This window comes from Artemia sp. Qi Xiang Cuo, chromosome 2 (assembly GCF_049724085.1).
Source record: "Artemia sp. Qi Xiang Cuo chromosome 2, ASM4972408v1, whole genome shotgun sequence".
NCBI lineage: Eukaryota > Metazoa > Arthropoda > Branchiopoda > Anostraca > Artemiidae > Artemia > Artemia sp. Qi Xiang Cuo.
Genome location: NC_142795.1, coordinates 22518764 through 22546345, shown reverse-complemented (window position 1 = coordinate 22546345; position 27582 = coordinate 22518764). Strand labels below are relative to the sequence as shown.

Here is a 27582-nt window from a genome sequence, read left to right as displayed (position 1 = left end):
GAGTCAGATCAAAACAAAAAGTACTCCATTAGAACCGCCTTGTCCGAATCCTCTATAAAGGAAACTTACCGCCCTTTGGCTTGAATAACAAAGAAAATATATTGGCTTGAAAATCAAGAAAATTGACTTTTACCACGTTATTCTCCACAAACGGGATATTTTTTTCTTTCCGCTTTTTTTTTCTGCTCAGCTAGCTGGGCACTGGAAAATCATAGAGAGCTGTATAATAGCTCATTTTAAAGGAAATTGCAACATCTAGTCACTTTTGTATTTAAAAATAAAATACTTTTTAAAGTAGAATCAATTTTGTCAAAAAAATTGCATTTTTGATGTATTTTCATACTGCAGTCTTTTCAAAGATATTTGAATTTTGAAGCAATAAAACAGTCCATGTAATGAACTCTATAGTAATAATAGCTACTTGTCTCAATAGTATCCGAAACTCCTGGAACCAAAATTTTCTTTTTTGGCTTAATCGCTAAAATTATTATGTAAACTGCAAAAATATTTATGATGCCTAATCAGTAATAGTAATTTTTTAATTTAAACAACAAAAATACATGAAAATTCTAAAATTAGTTTTGCTTTTTGTCTCCTGGAAGAAATTTTTTTTTCATCTCAGTTCAAATTTATTATTGTATCCTGGAACCAAACTTTTTTTGGTTTGTAACCCGTAAAGTACATATCTCCATATTATTGTCTCATAATTGCAATTATTTTAGTTTTCAGTCCAGAATCACTAAACTTATTATGTAAACTGCAAAAATATTTATGGTGTCTAACCAATAATACTAATTTTGTAATTCAAACAAGATAAATACCTGAAAATTTTAAAATTAGTTTTGTTTTATGCTAGGTTTTAGATACTCGACACGGGATTTTGTGTGCTTAATAATTTTAAACCTTTAAAAAATATGGTCTCACGCGAGTGGAAAAAAAAGAAAGAATAACCAAAAACAATATCAAAATAGAACAATCCAAATTTCTACTAATAGAAAACTTTACTACACAAAAAATAAAGCTAACATCCTGAAATATCAGAAAAGTCTATTTAAAAGAGATAAAAATGCCACCAAACGCAATAAAGCTCGAGCACGCGTAAGGATTGCTACTAAGATGTCTTGTGATCCAGGATTTAAGAAAATGAAATATGACAGAGCAAAACAGAGGTATCTTACGGATCAGGGGTATCGAGAAGGGAAAATTGAGACAGCAAAACAAAAGAGCAAGGAACGGTATGATAACGATATAGATTACCGAAACAAACATAAGAAAAAAGTTGCTACCAGAATAATGGGTAGATACTGGGGTGACAAAAGCTATAATGAAAAAATTAAATTCTCTGCGAGGTTGTACCGAAGAACGCATAAGGACAAAGGGAAAAATTACATTCAGAAATACAAGAAGATGGCAAAAATGCAGGCTGATCTTTGTAAATGGAGAAACATTTTACGCATGTTTTATCGGGATCACGAAAAGTATTCGAAATTACAGATTAAAATTCTCTTTGAAAGAGCGGATGCTGTTGAAAAGTCAGCTAGAAATGCCTTGGCAAAGCTTCATAGCAATATCCAAAAGAAATGTTGTCAGTTTAACGAAAAGCTTCCAAGGTATGGATTGGCAACTGCGGAACAGTTTATAGATGCAATGGAAAATGTTCGACAACACAGTGAATATACGGAGGCGTACTTCTTAGAAAATTCGTATATTAATTTTGGAAGGAGCAATTGCAGTTTATGTAGCAGCAATAAAAATATATATACAAGCATACCTATCAACAGCGAAGGAAAAGCAATGTTTTTCAATTATGGCGAAAACGAGCCTGTTAGGGTTATTAGTAAATGTGTTTGTAAGACTAATGATTTAGAACAAAGCCCTGGAACACCGACTCAAGAAAAAAGCATTTCCAACTGTGTTTTAAACAGTTCGTTTAGTTCTACTGAATATTTGGCAAAAAATTCTCTGTGTAGTAGAACACACTGTCCTGAAAATTAGAATAAGGACCGAAGTCTATCTCATAGTAACTGTTGCAGCAGGGAAAAGAAAAAGAGGTCTGTGGTGTATGTGACGTCATACGAGGTTAAATTTGATTTGAAATAAACCCGAACAGCTAAAGCAAAAAGCCTGAAAAATTTCCGAGGAAATGAAATCCGGGTTGCAGCGGTAGCTAGCAACCTAGTAAGAGACGATCACCTCCAATGTTAAGAAATATAAAACCCCCCCACTCCTAAAAAAAGAGTCAGATCAAAACAAAAAGTACACCATTAGAACCGCCTTGTCCGAATCCTCTATAAAGGAAACTTACCGCCCTTTGGCTTGAATAACAAAGAAAATATATTGGCTTGAAAATCAAGAAAATAGACTTTTACCACGTTATTCTCCACAAACGGGATATTTTTTTCTTTCCGCTTTTTTTTCTGCTCAGCTAGCTGGGCACTGGAAAATCATAGAGAGTTGTATAATAGCTCATTTTAAAGGTAATTGCAACATCTAGTCACTTTTGTAATTAAAAATAAAATACTTTTTAAAGTAGAATCAATTTTGTCAAAAAATTGCCTTTTTGATGTATTTTCATACTGCAGTCTTTTCAAAGATATTTGAATTTTGAAGCAATAAAACAGTTCATGGTAATGAACTCTATAGTAATAATAGCTACTTGTCTCAATAGTAACCGAAACTCCTGGAACCAAAATTTTCTTTTTTGGCTTAATCGCTAAAATTATTATGTAAACTGCAAAAATATTTATGATGCCTAATCAATAATAGTAATTTTTTAATTTAAACAACAAAAATACATGAAAATTCTAAAATTAGTTTTGCTTTTTGTCTCCTGGAAGAAAAATTTTACAATAAAGAACGACACCTAGCCCATGTTAACTGAAACATAAATAGGGATTATGTAATTCCCATCAGTATCATGGCTGTTCATCACATTAAAAGACGATCATTGGAATAACATACCACTGCATACATTGGACCTAGTTAGCTACTTGATTGCTTGAGGCTCGTCTCTTACTATTTCAAAGAAGAAAAAGCCATAGGTTTTTTCCTGTTTGTAATAATATAGCATGAAATTACATTAAAGGACGATCATTTGAAGATCCGGGTTGCAGCGGTAGCTAGCAACCTAGTAAGAGACGATCACCTCCAATGTTAAGAAATATAATACCCCCCAACTCCTAAAAAAGAGTCAGATCAAAACAAAAAGTACACCATTAGAACCGCCTTGTCCGAATCCTCTATAAAGAAAACTTACCGCCCTTTGGCTTGAATAACAAAGAAAATATATTGGCTTGAAAATCAAGAAAATAGACTTTTACCACGTTATTCTCCACAAACGGGATATTTTTTTCTTTCCGCTTTTTTTTCATGCTCAGCTCGCTGGGCACTGGAAAATCGTAGAGAGTTGTATAATAGCTCATGTTAAAGGCAATTGCAACATCTAGTCACTTTTGTAATTAAAAATAAAATACTTTTTAAAGTAGAATCAATTTTGTCAAAAAAATTGCATTTTTGATGTATTTTCATACTGCAGTCTTTTCAAAGATATCCGGGTTGCAGCGGTAGCTAGCAACCTAGTAAGAGACGATCACGTCCAATGTTAAGAAATATAAAAACCCATAGTTCCTAACAAATATAATAAAGAACGACCTTTTACCTATACTAAATTTTATACACCACTTAATTATAGTATAGGTTAGTATATCCGGGTTGCAGCGGTAGCTAGCAACCTAGTAAGAGACGATCACCTCCAATGTTAAGAAATATAAAACCCCCCAACTCCTAAAAAAAGAGTCAGATCAAAACAAAAAGTACACCATTAGAACCGCCTTGTCCGAATCCTCTATAAAGGAAACTTACCGCCCTTTGGCTTGAATAACAGAGAAAATATATTGGCTTGAAAATCAAGAAAATAGACTTTTACCACGTTATTCTTCACAAACGGGATATTTTTTTCTTTCCGCTTTTTTTTCCTGCTCAGCTAGCTGGGCACTGGAAATTTTTACAGTAAAGAACGAACTTTAGTCCATAGTAACTGAAATCCGGGTTGCAGCGGTAGCTAGCATCCTAGTAAGAGACGATCACGTCCAATGTTAAGAAATAAAAAAAACCATAGTTCCTAAAAAAGGACTGAGATAAAAAAAAATACACCATTAGAACCGCCTTGTCCGAAACCCCTGTATAGGAAACCTTCTGTCCCATGGCTTCAACAGCATTGGAAATATATTGGTTTGAAAATCAATTACAGTAAAGAACAAACTTCCAGCCCGTAGTAACTAAAATAAGATTATAATTAATGTTAAAGATTGATCAATGATGCAGTTGAAAAAACAGTACTACACAAACAACAGAGATAGTAACTTCAAAAGAAAAAAGCAAAGGTATTCAACCGACCAGGCGTATCGAGAAGTAATAATTGAGAGAGCAAAACAAAGGTATTCAACCGACCAGGCGTATCGAGAAGTAATAATTGAGAGAACAAAACAAAGGTATTCAACCGACCAGGCGTATCGAGAAGTAATAATTGAGAGAGCAAAACAAAACAGCAAAATGTGTCATCACAATGATGTAGTTTATACACATGCAAAAATTGAGACAGCCAAACAAAAGAATAAGGAACGGTATGGTAATGATGAAGATTACAGAGAAGCAACAATTGGGCAGGCTAGATCCGGGTTGCAGCGGTAGCTAGCAACCTAGTCCGGGTTGCAGCGGTAGCTAGCAACCTAGTAAGAGACGATCACCTCCAATGTTAAGAAATATAAAACCCCCCAACTCCTAAAAAAAGAGTCAGATCAAAACCAAAAGTACACCATTAGAACCGCCTTGTCCGAATCCTCTATAAAGGAAACTTACCGCCCTTTGGCTTGAATAACAAAGAAAATATATTGGCTTGAAAATCAAGAAAATTGACTTTTACCACGTTATTCTCCACAAACGGGATATTTTTTTCTTTCCGCTTTTTTTTTCTGCTCAGCTAGCTGGGCACTGGAAAATCATAGAGAGCTGTATAATAGCTCATTTTAAAGGAAATTGCAACATCTAGTCACTTTTGTATTTAAAAATAAAATACTTTTTAAAGTAGAATCAATTTTGTCAAAAAAATTGCATTTTTGATGTATTTTCATACTGCAGTCTTTTCAAAGATATTTGAATTTTGAAGCAATAAAACAGTCCATGTAATGAACTCTATAGTAATAATAGCTACTTGTCTCAATAGTAACCGAAACTCCTGGAACCAAAATTTTCTTTTTTGGCTTAATCGCTAAAATTATTATGTAAACTGCAAAAATATTTATGATGCCTAATCAGTAATAGTAATTTTTTAATTTAAACAACAAAAATACATGAAAATTCTAAAATTAGTTTTGCTTTTTGTCTCCTGGAAGAAATTTTTTTTTCATCTCAGTTCAAATTTATTATTGTATCCTGGAACCAAACTTTTTTTGGTTTGTAACCCGTAAAGTACATATCTCCATATTATTGTCTCATAATTGCAATTATTTTAGTTTTCAGTCCAGAATCACTAAACTTATTATGTAAACTGCAAAAATATTTATGGTGTCTAACCAATAATACTAATTTTGTAATTCAAACAAGATAAATACCTGAAAATTTTAAAATTAGTTTTGTTTTATGCTAGGTTTTAGATACTCGACACGGGATTTTGTGTGCTTAATAATTTTAAACCTTGAAAAAATATGGTCTCACGCGAGTGGAAAAAAAGAAAGAATAACCAAAAACAATATCAAAATAGAACAATCCAAATTTCTACTAATAGAAAACTTTACTACACAAAAAATAAAGCTAACATCCTGAAATATCAGAAAAGTTTATTTAAAAGAGATAAAAATGCCACCAAACGCAATAAAGCTCGAGCACGTGTAAGGATTGCTACTAAGATGTCTTGTGATCCAGGATTTAAGAAAATGAAATATGACAGAGCAAAACAGAGGTATCTTACGGATCAGGGGTATCGAGAAGGGAAAATTGAGACAGCGAAACAAAAGAGCAAGGAACGGTATGATAACGATATAGATTACCGAAACAAACATAAGAAAAAAGTTGCTACCAGAATAATGGGTAGATACTGGGGTGACAAAAGCTATAATGAAAAAATTAAATTCTCTGCGAGGTTGTACCGAAGAACGCATAAGGACAAAGGGAAAAATTACATTCAGAAATACAAGAAGATGGCAAAAATGCAGGCTGATCTTTGTAAATTGAGAAACATTTTACGCATGTTTTATCGGGATCACGAAAAGTATTCGAAATTACAGATTAAAATTCTCTTTGAAAGAGCGGATGCTGTTGAAAAGTCGGCTAGAAATGCTTTGGCAAAGCTTCATAGCAATATCCAAAAGAAATGTTGTCAGTTTAACGAAAAGCTTCCAAGGTATGGATTGGCAACTGCGGAACAGTTTATAGATGCAATGGAAAATGTTCGACAACACAGTGAATATACGGAGGCGTACTTCTTAGAAAATTCGTATATTAATTTTGGAAGGAGCAATTGCAGTTTATGTAGCAGCAATAAAAATATATATACAAGCATACCTATCAACAGCGAAGGAAAAGCAATGTTTTTCAATTATGGCGAAAACGAGCCGTTAGGGTTATTAGTAAATGTGTTTGTAAGACTAATGATTTAGAACAAATTCCTGGAACACCGACTCAAGAAAAAAGCATTTCTAACTGTGTTTTAAACAGTTCGTTTAGTTCTACTGAATATTTGGCAAAAAATTCTCTGTGTAGTAGAACAAACTGTCCTGAAAAGTACGAGACAACTATTGAAAAATGCTCTAAAACAAGATCTGACAAGGAAATTATGATGGCTGAAGTCACCTATAACAATCTGAGTAAACATTCAAAACCAAAAATTGGGCAGCAGGTTACTTGGCAATGTCACCCTGATATCTGCAAGCTCTATCCGACGGATATTGAATTATGTCAAATTCTTTTTGATATCCTTGAAAACAATATAGCATTAAAATTTTCAACTGACAAAGTGGTTAATTTCAACCTTGGCGGCTTGGATTATTGTGAAATCAATTACAGGGACACAAGAAAGCATGGGCATTCGTTATACTGTAGCCCAAATGAGGGATGTCAGAGCTATTTGCGTTCTCTAAGGGCACTAGCTCCACATTTTCCTGTCTTGAACTGTTTCATTAATAGCGTATATAAGGCAGTATCAAAATGTAAGATTATACAACATATTAATCTACTAAAAGTCGAGGGCTCGTACAAGGAACTAAGTCATTACATAGAAGAAGTGTCAAGTAGACTCTGTCGTAATAATAGTCAAGACTTCATTTACGGTGATAGCAATATTAGAGTTTCTGTGGATGAAAATACAATAATAAAATTATTTGGTGAGAGCCTTGATAAGGTAGCTAACATTAGGGATGTATACCCCACAATGCATTGTGACAGTTGTGAGCAGATAAAGACAAAATACCAATTGAAGAGTCTAAGATCCCTTTCAAATAAGAAAGGTTTTGATGTAATGATGGCCACGATTTTAGAACACCTACAACAGGACATACCCAAAGATGACAGAGAAGAACTAATTCAATGTACAGGTTGGAAAGAGGATGTCATAGATTCATTCTTTGTCTGTGATTACTGTGCTGGGAAAATGTTGAAAAGTCAGGAGAATGTCCGATCAGTATTAAATAACCTTCATATAGACTGTACACCGGAATGTATAAAGTGTTTAAATAATTTTGAAATGGCAATGATTCGATTTGTAATGCCTTGTCTTACGATCGTCAGATTAGGGCAATTACAATAAGAGACGATCATTGGAATAAAAAACAATTGCATACATTGGAATTAGCTAGCTAGTTGATTGCTTGAGACTCGTCTCTTACTACTTCAAAGAAGAAAAAGCCGTAGGCTTTTTCCTGTGTGTAATCAGTTTATTATCATAGACAGCGCTCTAGCACTGCCTGAGTAAAGAACGATGTGGGCACAATGAGTTTTTTTTTTCTTCAGTCAGGCACTTCGTATCGAAGGAGTCGTCGTATCCGGTTTGCAGCGATTTTATACAGTGAAGAACGAACCTTAGCTCATAGTAACAGAAATACGAATATCTAGGTTGCAGCGGTAGCTAGCAACCTATTAATTACATAATACGGGTTGCAGCGGTAGAAATACGGGTTGCAGCGGTAGAAACGCCAAATTAAAAGATGATAATTAGAAGCACAAACCATTGCTTATACTGGATTTAGTTTTACAGTAAGGATTACTAATAAAAACCTTCGTAAATAAAATTAAACAACTTTTGAGAAAGTCATTTATCCCAAAAAAAAGTAAAATTAATCTGCAAATTTCATTTTAATTATTCATGTACGGTGAGCCAAAATCAAAACCTGCATTAATTTAAAAACGTTCAGATACTAAATAAAAAAGGCAAGTTTTTTTAACTGAAAGTAAGGAGAGACACTAAAACTTAAAACGAACAGAAATTATTCCGTATATGAAAGAAGCTGTCCCCTCCTCAACGCCTCGCTCTTTTCACTATAAAGTTTTACTCTGTATAACAACTTTTTTATTTAAAAAAAAAAAAAAATTAAGCCTAACGAGCTCGGCGGTGCGGCGGGGACAGCCCCTTTCATATATAGAATAATTTCTGTTCGTTTTAAATTTTAATGTCGCTCCTTACTTTCAGTTAAAAATTTATAATAAAGAACGAACTCTAGCCTATACTAAATGTATTAAATAAAGTTAATATTTAAATAAGTCAATTATAAGAACTAACGACTGCATATATTGGACCTTTTTAGCTACCTTTGAGTAAGGAACGAAGTCTATCTCATAGTAACTAGAAAAAGAGGTCTATTGTGTATATGACGTCATTATAATGATGAACTATTTCTTGCTTATACTAACTTGCATATGAAACTTAACTATAGTTAAGACTAAAGTATTTATATTACGATAAAGCAAAAATTTTCATCAAGTTTAGTCTTACCCACCAAAAGTTACAATCCTGAGAAAATTTGCCTTATTTTCGAAAAAAGAAAAAACTACCCCTAAAAGTCATTGAATCAATGAATTATATAAAGGATCCTTATAGTCAGTTATAAATGGAGGTTACGCAAGCTTCAGTGGTATTATGGCTATGGAGATAGCTAAAACCTAGAAAAGAACATTTATTTAACTTTTGTAGCTGGCTAATTCTCTGAGGAACACAAAGAATCAATAAGGTTCATTATAAATGGGGACTAAGTAAGTTTCACTTCATGCAAGTTTCATAAAATATAGCTGAAATAAACCATAAACATAATACATTTAAGGGGCCTTTCTCGTTCCAAGACTTCTTTATTACAGATCAAAATAGAAAATCCAGAAAGCTATTTCACAACCAAAATAAATTTAGATAAGGGCTCCCCAGCTGTGCCTCTGCAAATATCTCTAGTGTGACTTGAAGATTCCCAAATGGGCTTTGCAATTTGGGCAAGAATGAACAACATTCATGCAAGATGGAATACAACATGGAATTAAACAGCAGCCAAACACACATCCAATGAGAGCAAGAATGCCTCCGCTTATCCAGGCAAGGACACTTGGTTCTTCTCTAATAGACGTATCAATTTCAGCATTACAATGTGGACACACCATATGAGTAGGATCTCGTCCAGGTGGCACTAATGCCACCGGAGAAGCATAGCTTATAGGAGTAGAAAGCAGAGGGAATGCCATTTTTTAAATTGCTTTATTTCAAATAAGAATACCCACGCGTCGAGTAAATAGAATCTAACAAAAAACAAAACTAATTTAAAAAATTTCAGGTATTTTTCAGGTTTAAATTGAAAAATTAAAACTATTGCTCTGACACCATAAATATTTTTGCAGTTTGCAGTTAAAAAATACTATTTGATTTAAAATTTTCAGGAGTTATTCTAGCATCAGGTGACAAATCGAATTTTTGTAAAATCCCCAAAAATTACTTCATTTTACATAACTATGTCTACATGCTTTTTATAATAGAAAAATTCGGGTTGCAGCGGTAGCTAGTAACCCAGTAAGAGACGATCACGCCCCATAGTAAAAACTAAAGTGACCCATAACCCCTAAAAAAATATTCAGATCAAAATTTACAATAAAGAACGACAACTAGCCAATGTTATCTGAAACATAAATAGGGATTATGTAATTTCCAACAGCATCATGGCTGTAGAGATGGTTTATCTATATTGTAGGGGCTATTGCTTTTTAACCCTTTTTTAATGATTTTCATCACTAGAATCGTCTTTTCTTTTGAATTGCGAATTTTTTCATCAATTTTCTTGATATCACAGGCACTCACAGGCTGGGTATCATTACTGGTATTGTTTATCATCAATACTGTCCAAAGCAAACTGTCCAAAATCACAAACTGTCCAAAATTAATTATAGAGAAGGAATAGGAATGTGTATTGTTTGCAAACTGTCCAGAACCACTAGACCATATGGGATATGCTGAAAATTCTAATTAATTGATCTATAATCTTATGTCAAACAGTTCTTAGTAACACATTGTATAGTATGACTAACTAGTCTCGATAGTAACTGAAACTCTAAAATATGGAATTATAATACCAATAGTTACATACAAAGAATTGGATTTTTATGCTGATTTTAATTGTGTAAGTTTCAGCAAGTTTAATGCTACCCATCCAAAGTTACGAGCCTGAGAGAATTTGCCTTATATTTTATAGTAAAGTGTAAGTTGCAGTGGTTATATTAAAGAACTAACTATAGCCTATAGTAATTGAACTGTCCGGGTTGCAGCAGTAGCTAGCAACGTAGTAAGATTATACTTCTGTAGGAAAGAAATTCAATTTTTAATTTTATGTTAGTTTCCAGTTCAGAATCTTTAAGGCTTCTATGAAAAATGCAAAAATATTTATGGTGTTGCAGCAATAACATAAATTTTTAAATTCCAACTAGAAAAATACCTGGAATATTTAAAGTCACTTTTGTTTATTGTTCAATTTCTTCAACAAAAGTTTTATTTTATATCCATCAATTGTTGTTGAACTTATGTTGACATCCATCAAACAGTGAGAAAAAAACATAAAAACATACATAAATTGCTGTTGACATCAAAGAAACATCCATCATTTGTTTTTGACATCGATGAAACATCCATCAAAGTGAGAAAAACCATGAAAAAACATCCTCAGTGAGAAAAACCATAAAAACATAACCATATATGGACTCCCGCTCGGACCTCCTGTTAGGTCGTTACTCATAACGGGGTTTAGTTGCATAAAGTAGCAAAAGTTACGACATAAAAGGAAAGGATTTAGCATATTTACCTGATCTAGCTACAGGTAAGGATTCTGAGAACAACGATTTTAGGGGGTGTCAGTTCTCTTGCATGAGATACACCTTGTTTTCTAGCTTAGTAATGTCGTTTCATTGTTGTGTTTTCATTCTTGTGTTACAATTGTTGTGTTTTCTTCTGAAATTCAGTTTGTTCCGTTTCCTGTTTCCCTCCGACCGAGGGTTCTACAACTTGGGACTGATGTAGGCTACATTTCATGTCCAAAATCCACATTTAATCTCGGATTTTTACTTTTATTGAAAATTTTTGTGATGAATTCTGATTTTTAACGATGATTTATTTTCTACAGGTTGCTCGTCAACGTCTCCTGCAGACTTCGGAAGAACTGTTGATGTGACTGGTGTGTCGAGCGGATGTTTTGGAAGGAATCCCCGGAAAAGAACTTGACAGATGGTAACCAACAACTCTCTTGGCAACCAAGTTAGTGAACATACCTGGAAGGTTAAAATCCCCAGGAAAACACGACGTTGTGACTCTGCTTCCCTACTTTCTTTGTTTGAAAATAGTTACAAAACTCCGATGCCATTCTAGGTGCCGAGCCTGGACCTCTGCTGGACGCTTTGTAGGTTGTGTCCTACAAAACTTCTTGAAGTGGAATTTGAAGAGCCAGCTCCCAGTTGGAAAGCCTTCAACACAAGAATCGTTTCTTTCTGGTGTAGCAAAACCACCGTAGGTTACTCAACATTGCTTCCCTATTCACTAACATCCTGTGGAGTCGTAATCTCTGCCATTAGCATCTCTCAAAAAACAGCAGCGAACTTTGGAAAGAAGTACACGGTCATCAGTCAGAATCTAGCTGTTTGTGAAATAAGCTAAGACCTTCGAAAGTCCCAGCCCGAAAAATTCTCTAATCTAGTTCTCTTATTGGGCAGTTTTCACGACCTCATAAACTATTTGAAAGCGGTTGGATCTTTCATGGATGGAACAGGACTAAAAGAAGCTATTGTTGTGGCAAAGATTCTCAGGGAAGGTATTGCGAATAAGGTCCTTTCAGTAAAGAACACGTACCAGGCACTCCATGCTCACTTCCAGGTCTACGAAGGAATGAACGCATTCTGGTGGGAGGCATTTGAGAATTGGCTTGAAACATCCTACTTCGTTTTAGTGTCATAGCTGATTGATGCAATTGGACGCTTCAAAAGTGAAACTAGTTCTGAAGCATGTAAACAGATAGGAGATACCTTGGACAGTATTGCTCCTCTTTTCTCCAAGTACAACGAGTCCAGATCTACTATAGGGAATCATAGCCTCTGGATCAACTATTTAGATCTTATCCGTGCCGTAAACGACTATATTTATGCTGAAAGAGCTGCGGACTGGGGATCACACTTAAACGCCACAAAAGAGATGATTCTGATTTTCTTTGCATCTGGAAACCATAAACGAGCCGCAGTTGCGCTTAACTACCTAAAAGAAATGCCACGCCTGCCTGAAAAAGCAGGCAGGCGTAAAGTCCATTATGGCACTTTATGGAGACGTATGGCCCTTTAGGAGTTAAGAAAAAAAGATTGGTTCAAGGAGACAATTATAACTTTGAAGTGAGACATGAAATAAAAATTTTGTTGATTAAGCCGAATAAAAAACAAAATCAATTCAAAAATTTTCAAGTATTTTCTAGTTTAATTAAAGAGCTAATATTATTGCTCAGACACCATAAATAGTTTTGCACTTACATAATTGCCTTATCGATTCTGAACTGTAAACTAAAATCAAGTAAAGAATTAATTTTTTTCTACAGAAATTAGCACAATAGATACAAACTCAACTGTGGATACAAACTTAACACAATAGATACAAACTTAACGGTAACGAACTGTATAGTAAGAGCGACTCGTCTCAGTAGTAACCGAAACTCTAAGAAACAAAGTTTTAATATCAATAGATACATCAAAAGAATTGTATTTTTATGTCGATTTTCAATATTTAAGTTTCTTCAAGTTTATTCTTACTCATCAAAAATTGAGAGAGCCAAACAAAATCGCAAAGAGTGTTAGCTTGCAACCCAGATTGCTAGCTAACGCTGCAACCCGGATATAGAATTATGAAGTTATTGAACAATCTTGTACATGAAAGAATCAAGTAGCATAAAGAAAGAAAAACGAGCAAAAATGGGGTTTTTATAGGCCAAATGAAGATACTGAAAAAACAAAGCGAATATTTCGAGAGGACAAACGCCTCTCTTCTTTAGCGCGAAACGAAACGATGTATCAATAAAAGCTAAAAAATTAAAAGAATTAAAACCAAATACCTAACAACCATAAAAGCGAGTTATTTGCCAATATCCACGATTTGCACAAAATCCAAAAAAATATGAACTGCCATCGACGGATACTAGCGAACAACTCCGTCGATGGCAGTTCATATTTTTTTGGATTTTGTGCAAATCGCGGATCTCCGGAGTGTTTTCAATCTCTTTCCTATAAAGTGAAGTCAATGATTGAGCAATTGGGTCCACTGACTTTTTTTCTGACAGTTTCATGTGCTGAGTGGTACTCTCTTGAATTTATTGACTATTTACGGACTGTCCATAAGAACGTACCTGTTGTGGCAAAAACGGCCCCAGCAGAGTTGACGTGTCTAGGTCCAGCTAGATCTAGATCCAACATCTTACGTCACGTCACTAATTATTTCATATATGGTAGGCTAACCATTGCTTAAGAAATCAAATATCTTGGAAAATATGAAAACACATCTCAAATGCAGTTGTTTTATAAAAAGCGATTCTATTTCTATTTTTTGTTATGTTTTATGATTAAAAAAGGCACTAGGACTTAAAATTTCTTTTCAAATAATTTCTGTTCAGTATTATATTAATAGTATATACGTCTTACCGCGTTTAAAAGTCTTGAATTCAATTTAGTTTGCTTTGTTTTTTATTCGGCTTAATCAACAAAATTTTTATTTCATGTCTCACTTCAAAGTTATAATTGTCTCCTTGAACCAATCTTAAAAAAAAAAAAAATTTAAACAAGAAAAACGGTTTTTAATTTTCTATAAGGCAGTGAAATATAAAACAATTAATTATACACAAATACTCCGAATATTTCGGCCCCACGTCCGGGAGCCTTTCTCAACGGAAAAAAAAAATATAATGAAACAAAAAAAAAATTTTCTTTTTAAAAAAACTTAACATACATCAAAATAAAACATACTAAACACATAAAGAGAAAGAAAAAAACAAAAGAAAAATATAAATAAATGAGAAACAAAACTCACATATTAAATAAACACTTCCATGCACTGAATGTCAATAATGATTCAACTCGCCTCCTCACAGTATATAAATTGAAATCTATCAAAAATGAAGAATATATTTATACTAAGACCAAAACAATAAAAGGTCAACTAACTCCCGGCCCATAACCCCTAATTAAATTTCACAAGTTCATCAACCAATTTATGAATTATAAATTGAACGGATTCGTTTGGTTGCAAGCTTAGCTGCAGTTCGTTTACTTTTCCCATCATTTAACCCATTCTGACCTTTGTTCGCAAGGTCATCTTTCATTTCAGAACTATTATTAAAATCAGTACTGGTTGAATATCTTGCCTGTATTTTAATTAAACTATTATAAATTGAATTGATCCTAACTTCCCCTTCATCTTTATTGATACTAGTACCCCCATATATTATCTTTTTTATTTCTATAATTTCCCTGAAGCTTTGTAAAAGTCCTACAGACGTGTCCTGAAGCATTTCAGTCCTACAGAAATTATATAAATAAAAAAGATAATATATGGGGGTACTAGTATCAATAAAGATGAAGGGGAATCTAGGATCGATTCAGTTTATAATAGTTTAATTAAAAAGCAGGTAAGATATTCAATCAGTACTGATTTCGATGATAGTTCTGAAACGAAAGATGACCTTACAAAGAAAGCTCATAATGGGTGAAATACTGGAATAAGTAAACGAACTGCAGCTAAGCTTGCAACCATACGAATCCATTCAATTTATAATTCATAAATTGGTTGATGAACTTGTGAAATTTAATTAGGGTTATGGGCCAGGGGGTTAGTTGACCTTTTATTGTTTTGGTCTTAGTATAAATATATTTTTCATTTTTGATAGATTTCAATTTATATACTGTGAGGAGGCGAGTTGAATCATTATTGACATTCAGTGCATGGAAGTGTTTATTTAATATGTGAGTTTTGTTTCTTATTTATTTATATTTTTCTTTTGTTTTGTTTTCTTTCTGTTTATGTGTTTATTATGTTTTATTTTGATGTAGCCTAATTTAAGTTTTTTTAAAAAGAATTTTTTTTTTTGTTTCATTTTACATTTTTTTTTTCCGTTTAGAAATGCTCACGGACATGAGGCCGAAATATTCGGAGTATTTGTGTATAATTAATTGTTTTATATTTCACTGCTTTATAGAAAATTAAAACCCGTTTTTCTTGTTTAATTTTTTTTTTTTTTTAATGGAAAAGCAGTGTGGTCTAAGAAATTATGAACCAATCTTTTTTTCTTAACTTCTAAAGTGCGTATCTTTTGTGCCATACGTCTGTAGAAAAGAAATTCAATTTTTAATTTTATGTTAGATTTCAGTTCAGAATCTTTAAGGCTTGTATGAAAACTGCAAAAATATTTATGGTGTTGGAGCAATAACATAATTTTTAAAATTCTAACTAGAAAAATACCTTGGACATTTAAAATCAGTTTTGTGTTTTGTTCAATTTCTTCAACAAAAATATTATTTTATCTTTCAGTTCAAAGATTTAGTTGTCTCTTGGAACCAAACAGTTTTTGTATCAACTTCAAAAGAGCGTATATTTTGTGTTATTTCTCCATAGAAAAGAAATTTAATTTTTATTTTATCTTAGTTTTTAGTTCATTATGTAAACTACAAAAAATATTTAAGGTGTCCGAGAAATAATTTTAATTTTTTATTTCAAAACAGAAAAATTCACGAAAAATTTTAAAGCTAGTTTTGTTTTTTGTTGGGTTCCTGCTACTCGATACGTGACTAACTCGTCATTTTAGAACAATACATAAATAACGTTGAAGATGCAAAATAATCTGCGTTGTAATAAATCTGTGAATTCTGCTAAGGGGAAAGTTTCGCTTAATGAAGAAAGAAATGGGCGGCGGTTGAGGTGCGAAGAATGTAATACAAAATATGGAGCCTTTTATGAAAGACTTGGAAAGCAATATTGTGGTTCATGTTTCTGGCGTTGTAATAAACCTGTGAATTCTGCTGAAGGGAAATCTAATATAGCTGCATTTCGTTTAGCAATTCAACGTATGCTGAAATATATTCCATATATATATTCCATAATTTCTATTTATGTCAACAAATCCCCAAAATGCTAAAAACTGACTCTAAATCAACTAAAATTCTTCTGTCAAAAGTGAGTAACGAAGCCTTAGAAGAATCACAATTTCAGTTACCTTACGATAGCGCAGAGGAAAGAAGTGCGCCTATGTATTTCAGGTGCACAGGTTCAATCCCGCGTGTCATAAGGAAACTGTACCTTCAAAATTTCCAAAAGTTTAAAAGTTATTTGATTAATGTGGAAATTATTCTGTGACGATGTTGTGGTATCAAATAAAAAATAACATAACAAGGTTTTCGTTGGTAAGAGTTCTTAGTTGCTTTACTTTTCCTAGAGAATGGATTGTAGCTCCTCATCCAGTAATGTCTGGTGTAATTTGTTGTACCACATTACAGGCATGAATTCAATCCTCATGACGTCATTCCCTAGCTCTTCAAAAATTAAAGCATTTGCAATGTCACGAAACCCGTTTACATTTTTGACAAAAGGGGGTTTCGGCGAGCCTATCCCGTGCACGATAAAAGCTACATGATCTATATTTTTGTTGTCGCTAATTGGCATTTTCTCACATATAATGATAGAACCTGTCTTGAAGTATTCAGAACCAGGTTCGTGACGACACCGTACCAAACGGTCACTGGAAATGAAGATTACGACATATTTGTTCACTGCAACGAATATACCCCAATTGTTATTCTTGAAGGTCGACTGAAAATGCTCTTCGAGTTTTGCAGAATCTTGTGCATCGATGGGTTCATATTTGTTCCCTGGAGGAGAACACCGGAACCACCCGGTTCGTCTAACAGTACACGGTTCTTCATGCCAATATAAGGGCCTGCAACGACCAACATTGGGACAACCGTTTTAATCTAAATTGGCATCAAAATGGCTACCCATCACGGGGACTTTGTCCGTTCCTTCCAAATATGCTCTTTCAAGAAGAGATGAATTTTCTTTTGAGAAGGGATTCCAGACTTCTTTTTAATTTTTTTCACGGGGCGCCTTCATATAAAACCAGTGATTGGCAATATCCAAATCAAGCTCGTCTTCATCCTTGACTCCTCTACCTCTGTTAAAGTCAAACCTTCCTCTTACTCTGATCTCCTCGAAATTAAAACTTGTATCAGATTCCATATTTAAACACTTTTTGGAAGAAGAATCGAGTCTTTTAAATAGCGATTTTAATTGACAGACAAATGATAAACAATTTTAAGCGTATTCTTTTTTTATTATTCTACTAATCAAAGCTTTGGAAACCTTCGTTTCCATGTAGATATTAATCTGAAACAGAAGCGTCTAGATTTTATTAATTAATTAAAATCTAGGAGTTGCGGGCATCAAGCCATGGCTAATTGTAGTAAAAGCCAAGACAGATAGTCCGAGTGAGTGAGACTTAAATACGGCATAAGCCCTTTTTAATAAAAATGATGTCATTTAACTTGTTGATTTATAAGTCTATCATCCATCCGTCCATACGTCATTCCTAGGGCAGAACTAAGATGGATAGTCACATGGTTTGGTCCAAAGATGATTTGCCACGATTTTACAGCAGTTTTACCATGAAAATTTTAACAACTAAGTTTTAAGGATTTGTTAACATATATTAGGAATGCATATTTAAGGGTAATAAACAACTGCATGATTTAAACAAAAACTTGCATTATTTTCCTGATTTGCTGGGTAGCTCACATTAAGGTTTACGAGGTGTAAGGTCGCTCGGTCGCTTAAAAGTTTGGCGATCACCGCTCTAGAGCTCAAGCTAGATTAAAGACAGTCTGGCCGCAGTGGCATCATTAAGGGTATTAAGAGTATTGTTTAATTTTTTTTTTTTTTTAACAAATGGAGTTTTTATAGAATGTTGGTCGAACAATCCTTTCTTACAAAACTTATTTCGTAAAAAGAGTTGCTCGGGTATGCAAAAAATTATTTGTTTGTTATTCTGAGTTTTATAGACACCAAACTGGCCGTACAGATCAGACTGGCCTCCCTATAAAAGTGATAATGAAGTATTTTTCAAAAAACATTTCAAAACTAGAGCGTCAATTGGGGAGAAGAGATGTCTCCTCGATCTTTTGCCCCCCCCCCCCACCCCTATCCCCTGGATTTAAGTTTTTTTTAAATTTGGAATCCAATAAAACATACCTTTATTTGTGTTTTCAAAAAAATAAAAAATAAGTTCAAATCTTACATTATAAAAATGCAATCTGTTCCTCTCTATTCTCGTGATTTGATATTATTACTTCCAATGCTATTCCTAATGGATTTAGTAAACTGATGCGCTCATTTTGCAAAACTTGTTTTATAAGCAAAAAAAAAAATGTTTTCTCATAATGTTCGTTTCTGAGAAATCTCTATACCGAATATTCATACTTAAAAGACATTGGAGGCAACGCTTTAGCATTGCCTATAGTAAAGAACCATAACCGCTACTGCTGCATCAGCCATGAATAAAGGTTAAAAATAGCAGCTCTCCAGAAGAAGACATGCTAGAACCAAAAGAGGAACATTTTTAGATTGCTATTTTTATGCTCATTTTCATAGTTTGGTTAGCTTTTTTGACAATTCACATTAAGCTTTCCTTTAATGGCATCATGTAGCCCTAAGCTACATAAAAAAAATTAACCAAGAAAATGATGGAAATCTTACCATTTCCTTCCTTTTATCCCCATTTTTTCCTATTTTTAATCAGTTTTCATAAATCATTATATTATTTCTTTCTACTTAGCCTAAGGCTGTATGAAACCATTAGAGGGGGGCTGGGAATGAATTGTCAAAAACGCAAACAAAACCATGAAAATGAGCAGAAAACAAGCAGACCAAGACGGAAAGTGTTTTATTCATATGTGAAAAAAGTTTGGGACAATGGAAAGGAAAGTCCTTAACGTTGTGGAGGCCCCGATAACGGCAGTGGTAAAACAGGGTTTTGAAACATTGGTTGCTTCCAAAAGGCTGAGGAAAATCTTCTTAGGTACATTCCTGAGTAATATATATGAGAAATATTTTTTGGCACCCGCTTGATAGAACATATATCAAACAATTTAAGTTGTCAGAAAAATATGGTTCTATACCACGTTCTATGGCTAGAAAGTGGGCTAAGATGGCTAGATCTCGTTTTATGTATGCAGGATGATAGATTGCCAAAAACTGTGTTTTTTTTGCCATCCATCTTAGGTCTCACTAAACGCAGATCGTCCCTAAACGGGGTAAGATGAGATCATAAAAAGTATTTGAAACTTCATGGGATGGAGTAAAGAGTAGAGCTTTGAACAGACTGAGATGGAGAAAGGGCGAGCGCAGGTGTTGTGGCGCCAGGAAAAGCCCAGGAAACTTTTGAGACTACTATTGAAGCAGAATTTTTAATTCTGCTTAAATAGCAGTAATCTGCTGAAGCAGAATGTAAAATTTGAGCATAATTCTCTTCTGATAAATTTTAAACTTAAATTTGTTCTTCATTTAGATACACATGTTACCAAAATAGTATTCCAAAAGGGTATAGGCTCATATCTCTACTAGTGCTGCACTTTATGTTGCGAATTTTAGTGATTAATTAAAAAAAACTTTTTCCACAAAATAAGTTTTTCAAAGAAAAGTAAAGAACTCCATTAAACAAAAATGAGCAAAAATAGAATCAAATAATCTACCAAGCGTGAAACTACCACAAATCAGCATCGATAAATAAATGAAACTCAAAACGAATAGAAATTACAATAAATAACCGAGTCAAACTCAAAACGAGCAGAAATTAACATAAGTTGGGCTCAAAACCCCTATGCCTTCCCAAGGCCAGAACATAATTTGATTTTTACTGGAAAAAAAAAATATAAATATTTTTACTTTTATAACTTTAATAAATCAAATAATATTAAGATTTTGATTATTAAATATCAGTATATGTATATTAAACTGACAATGCACATTCATTTTTTTCAGTAAAGTGCAAAATTATGTTCTGGCCTTGGGAAGGCATAGGGGTTTTGAGCCCAACTTATGTTAATTTCTGCTCGTTTTCAGTTTGACTCGGTTATTTATTGTAATTTCTGTTCGGTTTGAGTTTCATTTATTTATCGATGCTGATTTGTGGTATTTTCACGCTTGGTAGATTATTTGACTTTATTTTTGCTCATTTTTTGTTTAATGGAGTTCATTACTTTTCTTTGAAAAACTTATTTTGTGGAAATATTTTTTTTAACTAATTTCTGTTCGTTTTATATTGGCATAGTCTTTTCAGAGAAAAAGAAAATAATATTATAAATCTTTTCTTTTTTTTTAAAGATTTATAGTTTGGCCTGTTATTTGTATGCTGGAGAAATTTTTTTTAGCAATTTTTAACAATATACACCCTCTTAAAAATCTGGACACAAATAGAAGTGTTTAATTTAGTTTCATACCTCGTCTAGTTGACCTGAAATGGAAAACTTGATACCATTCTCAAAAAAATCTGTTTACTTTCTTTGATAGCTTGGATACACTTACGCTATTTTGATTTGGTTAAATTTTAAGAGCAGAAGCAGTCCCAGAAGTTTGAACATAAAACCCTCAGTCGTTCTTGGGATACTGCTGAGATGCCTTATCGGGGATTAGCATTAACACAGTGCATTTTGATTTAATCGTATGGCAACATTTAGTTTTTAAACATAAAGTCAAATGGGAGGGGGGGGGTGGGAGGGGAATTAGTTTTCCTCCAATCACTTTCGACTATTAAAAAGAGCATCAGCCCTTTCTATTTTCAATCGAATGAGTCCTTTTCGAAGCTCCTGCGACAACTCCTTCGATACAAAGTGCCCTGGTCTAAACAACAACAACAACAACAACAAAATTAATACATTATACCCACATCGATCTTTACTATAAAAATGTCAAGCCTTCCAATCACTTTCGACTATTAAAAAGGGCACTAGACCTTTCAATTTCCTACCAAATGAGCCCTTTTTGAGTTTCTATGACAATACTTCCTATAAACACCTTATATGCCCCCAGGGCATAAATTACAAATCTTACCCTAAGGGCTGTGAAGGTGGTTGTCATTCTCTAAGACCTAATTTCCAGAACTTTCTACTACGTTAAACAAAATAGCTGTCTAAAAAATTTGATTGGATGTGTCTGGGAAAGTGGTGGGTGTGAGAGGGGCGTTAGTCTTTCTCCAATCACTTTCAACTATTAAAAAGAGGCACTAAGCCCTTTCAATTTCCAATCAAATGAGCCCTTTTGAAGTTTCTACAACAACGCTTTCAATAAAAACCTTATATTCCACCAGGGTATAAGTTACAACCCTCGCCCTGAGGGCTGGGGAGGGGGGCTTGTCATTCTCAAAGACCTAATTTCCAGAACTTTCTACTACATTGAACAAAATGGCTATCTGAAATTTTTGATTGGATGTTTTCTGGGGAATGGTGGGCGTAAGAGAGGGGTTAGTTACCGTCCAATCACTTTCAACTATTAAAAAGGGCATTAGCCCTCTCAATTTCCAATTGAATGAGCCCCTTTTGAAGTTTTTACGACAACTCTATCATTAAAAACCTTATATGCCCCCAGGGCATAACTTACAACCTTCAACTACGTTGAACAAAATGGCTATATACAAACTTTGATTGAATGTGTTTGGGGAAATAGAGGGCGTAAGAGGGGGGGTTATTTACTCCCCCCTAACCTTTGAGTATTAAAAAGGGCTCTATCAATGGCGAATCAAATGTGCCGCTTCCGAAGCTTATGCAGCAACATCCTGGATAAAACTTTCTTGCACCCACGCCTTTAGGCGCAACCCGTATGCTGAGGACTCTATTCGGGCTATTATCCTAAAATATCTATTTTCCATACTATCCAGACGTGTAAAAAAGAAGGGACATATCAATATTTTGGTTAGATGTGTTTGGGGAAATGGTGGGCATGAAAGGGTGGATAGTTGCCCTTCAATCACTTTCGACTATCAAAAGGGCAATAGACCTTTCAATTTTCAATTGAATGAGCCCTTTTGGATGTTTTTACAACATCAATTTCAATAAAAACTTTACATGCTCCCAGGACATAACTTAAAACCATTGCCCTGAGGGTTGTGGGGGATGGGTTGTCATCCTTAAAGATCTAATTTCCAAAATTTTCAGCTTTGTAGAATAAAATGGCTATCTAAAGATTTTGATTGGATGTGTTTGGGGAAAATGTGGGCGTGAGAGGGGGGTTAGTTGCCCTCAAATCACTTTCGACTTTTAAGAAGTGCACTAGCCCTTTGAATTTCCAATCGAATGAGCCCTTTTCAAGTTTCTATGATAAACATTTCAATAAAAACCTTATAGACCCCCAGGGCTTAATTTATAACCCTTGTCCTGAAGACTGTGGGGGAGTGTCCTGTTTAATGATATAATTTCCTGAACTTTAAACTGCGTGGAACAAAATGACTATCTAAAAATTTTGACTGGATATGTTTGGGAAAATGATGGGCGCGGAAGGGATGTTAGTTGCCTTCCAATCACTTTTGACTATTAAAAAGGGCACTAGCCATTTCAATTTCCAATCGAATGAGCCCATTTAGAAGTTTCTACGACGACGCGTTCAGTAAAAACTTTACATGTTGCTGGGGCATAAATTACGACCCTTGCCCTGAGGGCTGTGGGGGAGTGTCCTTATCAAAACCATAATTTCTATGTGAAAATCCACAACACTGAACAAAATAGCGGTCTCAAAATTGTGATTGGATGTGTTGGGGAAAATGATGGATGCGAGGAGGGGCTAGTTGCCCTCTAATCACTTTCGACTATTAAAAAGGGCACTAGCCCTTTGAATTTCCAATCGAATGAGCCTTTCTTGAAGTTTCTACGACAACACCTTCTATAAAAACCTTATATGCCCCAAGGGTATGGCTTAAACCCCTTGCCTTGTGCGTTGTGGGGAAGTGTCCTCCTCAAAAACATATTTTCTATGTGGAAATCAACTAAGCTGAACAAAATGGCTATCTCAAAATTTTGATTGGATGTGTTAGGGGTAATGAAGGGCGTGTGGGGGGGCTAGTTGCCCTCCAATCACTTTCAACTATTAAAAGGGCACTAGCCACTCCAATTTGCAGTCGAATGAGCCCTTTTCGAACTCTCTACAACAAGTCCTTTGATATGAAGTGCCCAGGTTTAGAGGACCGAGAAACAACACATTGTGCCCACATCGTTCTTTACTTAGGCAGCGCTAGCGCGCTGCCTATGATTTACCAATTTGTCTTCAACTTTTGATTTTAATTTCAATGCACAGTCTTAGTTGAGCTAGTTGTCCCCCATCACTTTTGAATCTTAAAGAGAACTAAAACTTTCAATTTCCAATCAAATGAGCCTCTTTTAAAGTTTTTACGACCGCCGTATCTTAGCTAGCGTTTATAATGCATTTGCTGTTCCGCGTCTACTTGCCCTTGCAGCATTTTGGTCTCTTCTTACTGCTTCAGATATTAAGGATGTACGGAAGTGTTTCTACAAGTTTGCGAAATATTTACTAAGGCTTCCTCTCTGGACTAATAACAGCTCACTATCCTCGCGGCATGGAGTTGCAAGTCCAGTGTCCGCGGTACAGAAAAGAAATGAGAAATATCGGAGGCAGATTATTGGTGAAAGCACCTCTGAAATTGTCCGTCGTTGATAATATGTTTGTTCTTACATGTAATTGCCCTTATTTGTATTTTTTTTTTTTCTTGTCTTTTCTTCTTTGCTTTGGTTCTATTTGTATTTGTCAGATTTTATTTTTTTTTCATTTTCTTTCTTTATACTCCATCAGTGTTGTATTTTACATTTATGATGGGCAATAAATTTATACATACATACATATACTAAAAAAAAAATACCTCTGCAGTAAAATGGACATGAAAACCTGCAGTCGGCGAAGGTGCTCTTACCCGGAGCTCTTTAAATATTAAGGACTCATAGTCTATATATATTTGCCTCAAAATTTGGAACATTGTAAAAGTTCCAGTACTGGAGGAGAATCAACTAAACAACCCTTGTTTTCCCCTTTCTTATATTTGAAAATTTAATTGTTTTTAGTGCTTAGCTTAAGAAACTATTGGTAGTTGCAGAACGGTGTTTTGGACTAATGCAATTGGTTTTCTTTCTTTTTCAAATTCTGGGGAATCCATTGTAAACTGTTTCACTGCTACCTAAAAATGATACAGTAGATGGCGCAAAAATCAAGTCATAGTATCTCAACGTCCACGCAGAACTGGTTAATTATATAAAATTTATAGATGGCATACAACATGTTAAGAATAAGTGTTGTTATAAAACAAATCATAGGTTTTTTACAAAATTACAATAACTCAGCATTCTGCTAACGGTAGCAGGTTACTTTTAATAAGGACACTAATATTTTCAAATTTTAAGATACAGAATATTTGGTTACAACTCATTCGAAACTGTGAGTTGTGGGATTCCGCAAACTTAGAAGTAGATTTACATACTGAATACTACAAGCAGGGGTCAATCAAATACTTTGATTTTTACTAAAATCAGTATTTCAAATTTGTGAGTGACAGAAATGGTTGAACGGATAGTTGATTTTAAAACAACTACTCACAGGCTCAAATACCCAAATTTGTGTTCTTGTTGGGCATATATTAACAATAACACGGTCAATAGTTCCATCGCATATGGTTACATTGTATATTCGCGAGTCTAATAAATTAGCCAAAAAAACTTAACAAAAACAATTCATTGCCTATAACACTATGTTGAATTAAGAAAAAAAACACATAATATTAAAATATAGACAGAAGCTTAATTATTACTGTCTACTTGTGTTGTACCACTGAACAAACGAGGGTATAAAAGACTCTCAACCCTATCATGGGTAATCAAATCCTGAAAAATAATAGGGCTTTTTCTCGTACCTCAACGATGATTTCAGGGGCGGATGGGAAAATAAGGTGAGGAGATGTACCATAAACCTGAGGATCAAAAGAGCCTTCAGCCCAACTCTTCTATATAAATTATCTCTACTCCCAGCAGGAGTTGTTTCTCTGATTCACTGATGTGATTGATTTCAGACTGAATTCAGCTTAAAAAGCTTTACGAGAACCGCACCTTTTATTTCTTGAGCGAAAACAAGCTTTTGATTTCCGGTATTATTTATGGAAAAATTCACTTAACTCAAAAATCGGTGCATAAAAGCATACAAGTACATCACCTAAACCATATAGATAATTTAGTTACCTTGCAGGCTGCTTCAATTGTTTTGCAAAGAGCTGCCGACGAAGGCTCACACACAAATACATGTGCTATAAACGTATCTTGTGAGGTGTGAACAATGAAACCACAGTGCCTGACATTACGTCCAATACCAAGAAATGAAAGAAATCGAACACGGCTTTCAACGATAATATTTTCTTCGTCCTGTAAAAAAGAAATATCAGTAAAACACTAAAGAAGGTATGAAAATCAAAATTAAGCAATGTGGGAAAAGGAAGGATGTAGTAAACAGCAATACAGAGCCATACTAGGAAATAAAAAGGAAAAAAAAAAAAAAAATATTATGAATATTAGAATACAATTACAGATTCACACAAATGTTCATTTTTGTTTCTCTTGTCTTGATGAGTTTCATCTAAATGGAAAATCTACATAAAAGAAGTTCAATAAAGATCCATATGAAGAAGTCAAAGTTATGCACCTTATCTAATTTTATCTTCTCAATAATGATAATAAATAAGGCATAAGGCGAACAAAGTGATCTTTTTGGAGAGATTAGGTTGGGGGGAGGGGTCAATAGTTTTTTCTAGGAAAACGGTAGGATTTAGTATTTTAAGAGAGATGTTTGAAGTAGGTTGGAACATAGAAGCTCTGTAGAAAATGTATGATTTGCGGATCACCAAGAATGTATAAAGGTACTGGACATCCAAACGAGCAGCCAAAATTATGCAAAGGTGAATGTTAAGAGGCTCTTTACCTCATAGCATCACATGAAAATCTAATTTCTCTAATGAAAGTCCCCGGATATTACATAAATAACGCGAATTTGATTCTCAGAGTCCAACTTATATCCCGAGAGTACAACTATTTCAGGTAATCTCTTAATCTTTAAAATTAGGATAGAGGTGGTCGCAAAAGTTTGAAAGTTCCTTTCTGGAACATAAAAAAGGATATATATGCTCCGAATTCATTGCTGTTGTTTTAACTACAGTATCTTTTTTACAGGTACAAGTAGAAAGCCTGTCACCCAGCCTTGCAAAAGTGGGCATCGATCCCTGGCCCCCGTATTGCCAAGTAGAGCATCGATTCACTATGCCACCACAGAAACCGGGACTAAACTTAGGTTATAAATTAATTCCTGAGAATTTCAGTCCCTTTGCAAAACAGCTTTCCAAGTTAGCTAACAGCTATCCTAGCAACAATATTCTCCTCCAATTTTACAAATAATTTTGCTGTCAGTCAAATATTGGAAAAGCAGATATTTTGGCAATGCATCCGCTAATCCGTCTTCAGTACAAGGCATAACAAAAATAGGAAAGGATGCAGGAAAAATAATCATAAAATTATACAAAGTTGAAACAGCACAATTAAAATTCAAGAAACGCTAAAAAAAAAGAAATTTCAGGTAAAACCAGAACAAAAAACAACAACAAAAAACTCAGTTTTGAAAATAAAAGAACTCGAATAAATATCAAGAATGAAAAAGACTACCCCCTCACATTGGATTCAAACAAAATTCCTGACTGAATTCAAACATTAGACCCGAAGATTAGACCCACCCAACAAACGTTCAATGAAAAAAGAAAGTCAACTAGATTTGCATTGCCTTGGCAATTTGAAGAATTGAAGTAACTTTTCGTCATATTCACCTTCATAATTTAGAGTAGCACTTTCCTTTTGTTTCTACTCAATCGATTAAACACTTGCAGTTGTCGCCCCCCTCAAAACTTTTAAAATGTTATGAATCAAGAATTTTTTTTCTTTTTTAAGAAAAAAAATGACGAGAAGTTCCATAAAGATGGTCTCAAAATG

At 34.2% G+C, this 27582-nt stretch overlaps 1 protein-coding gene across 2 annotated transcripts in view; it reads right to left on the bottom strand.

The window, feature by feature from the left end:
- LOC148955005 (protein Fe65 homolog) overlaps positions 1-27582 on the bottom strand; it is a 196675-nt gene that overhangs the window by 8675 nt on the left and 160418 nt on the right. For both annotated transcript variants that reach the window (XM_089108014.1, XM_089108015.1), the window contains exon 13: positions 25795-25974. In XM_089108014.1, coding sequence (XP_088964140.1) covers positions 25795-25974 — 180 coding nt within the window. The remainder of the gene's footprint in view (positions 1-25794; positions 25975-27582) is intronic.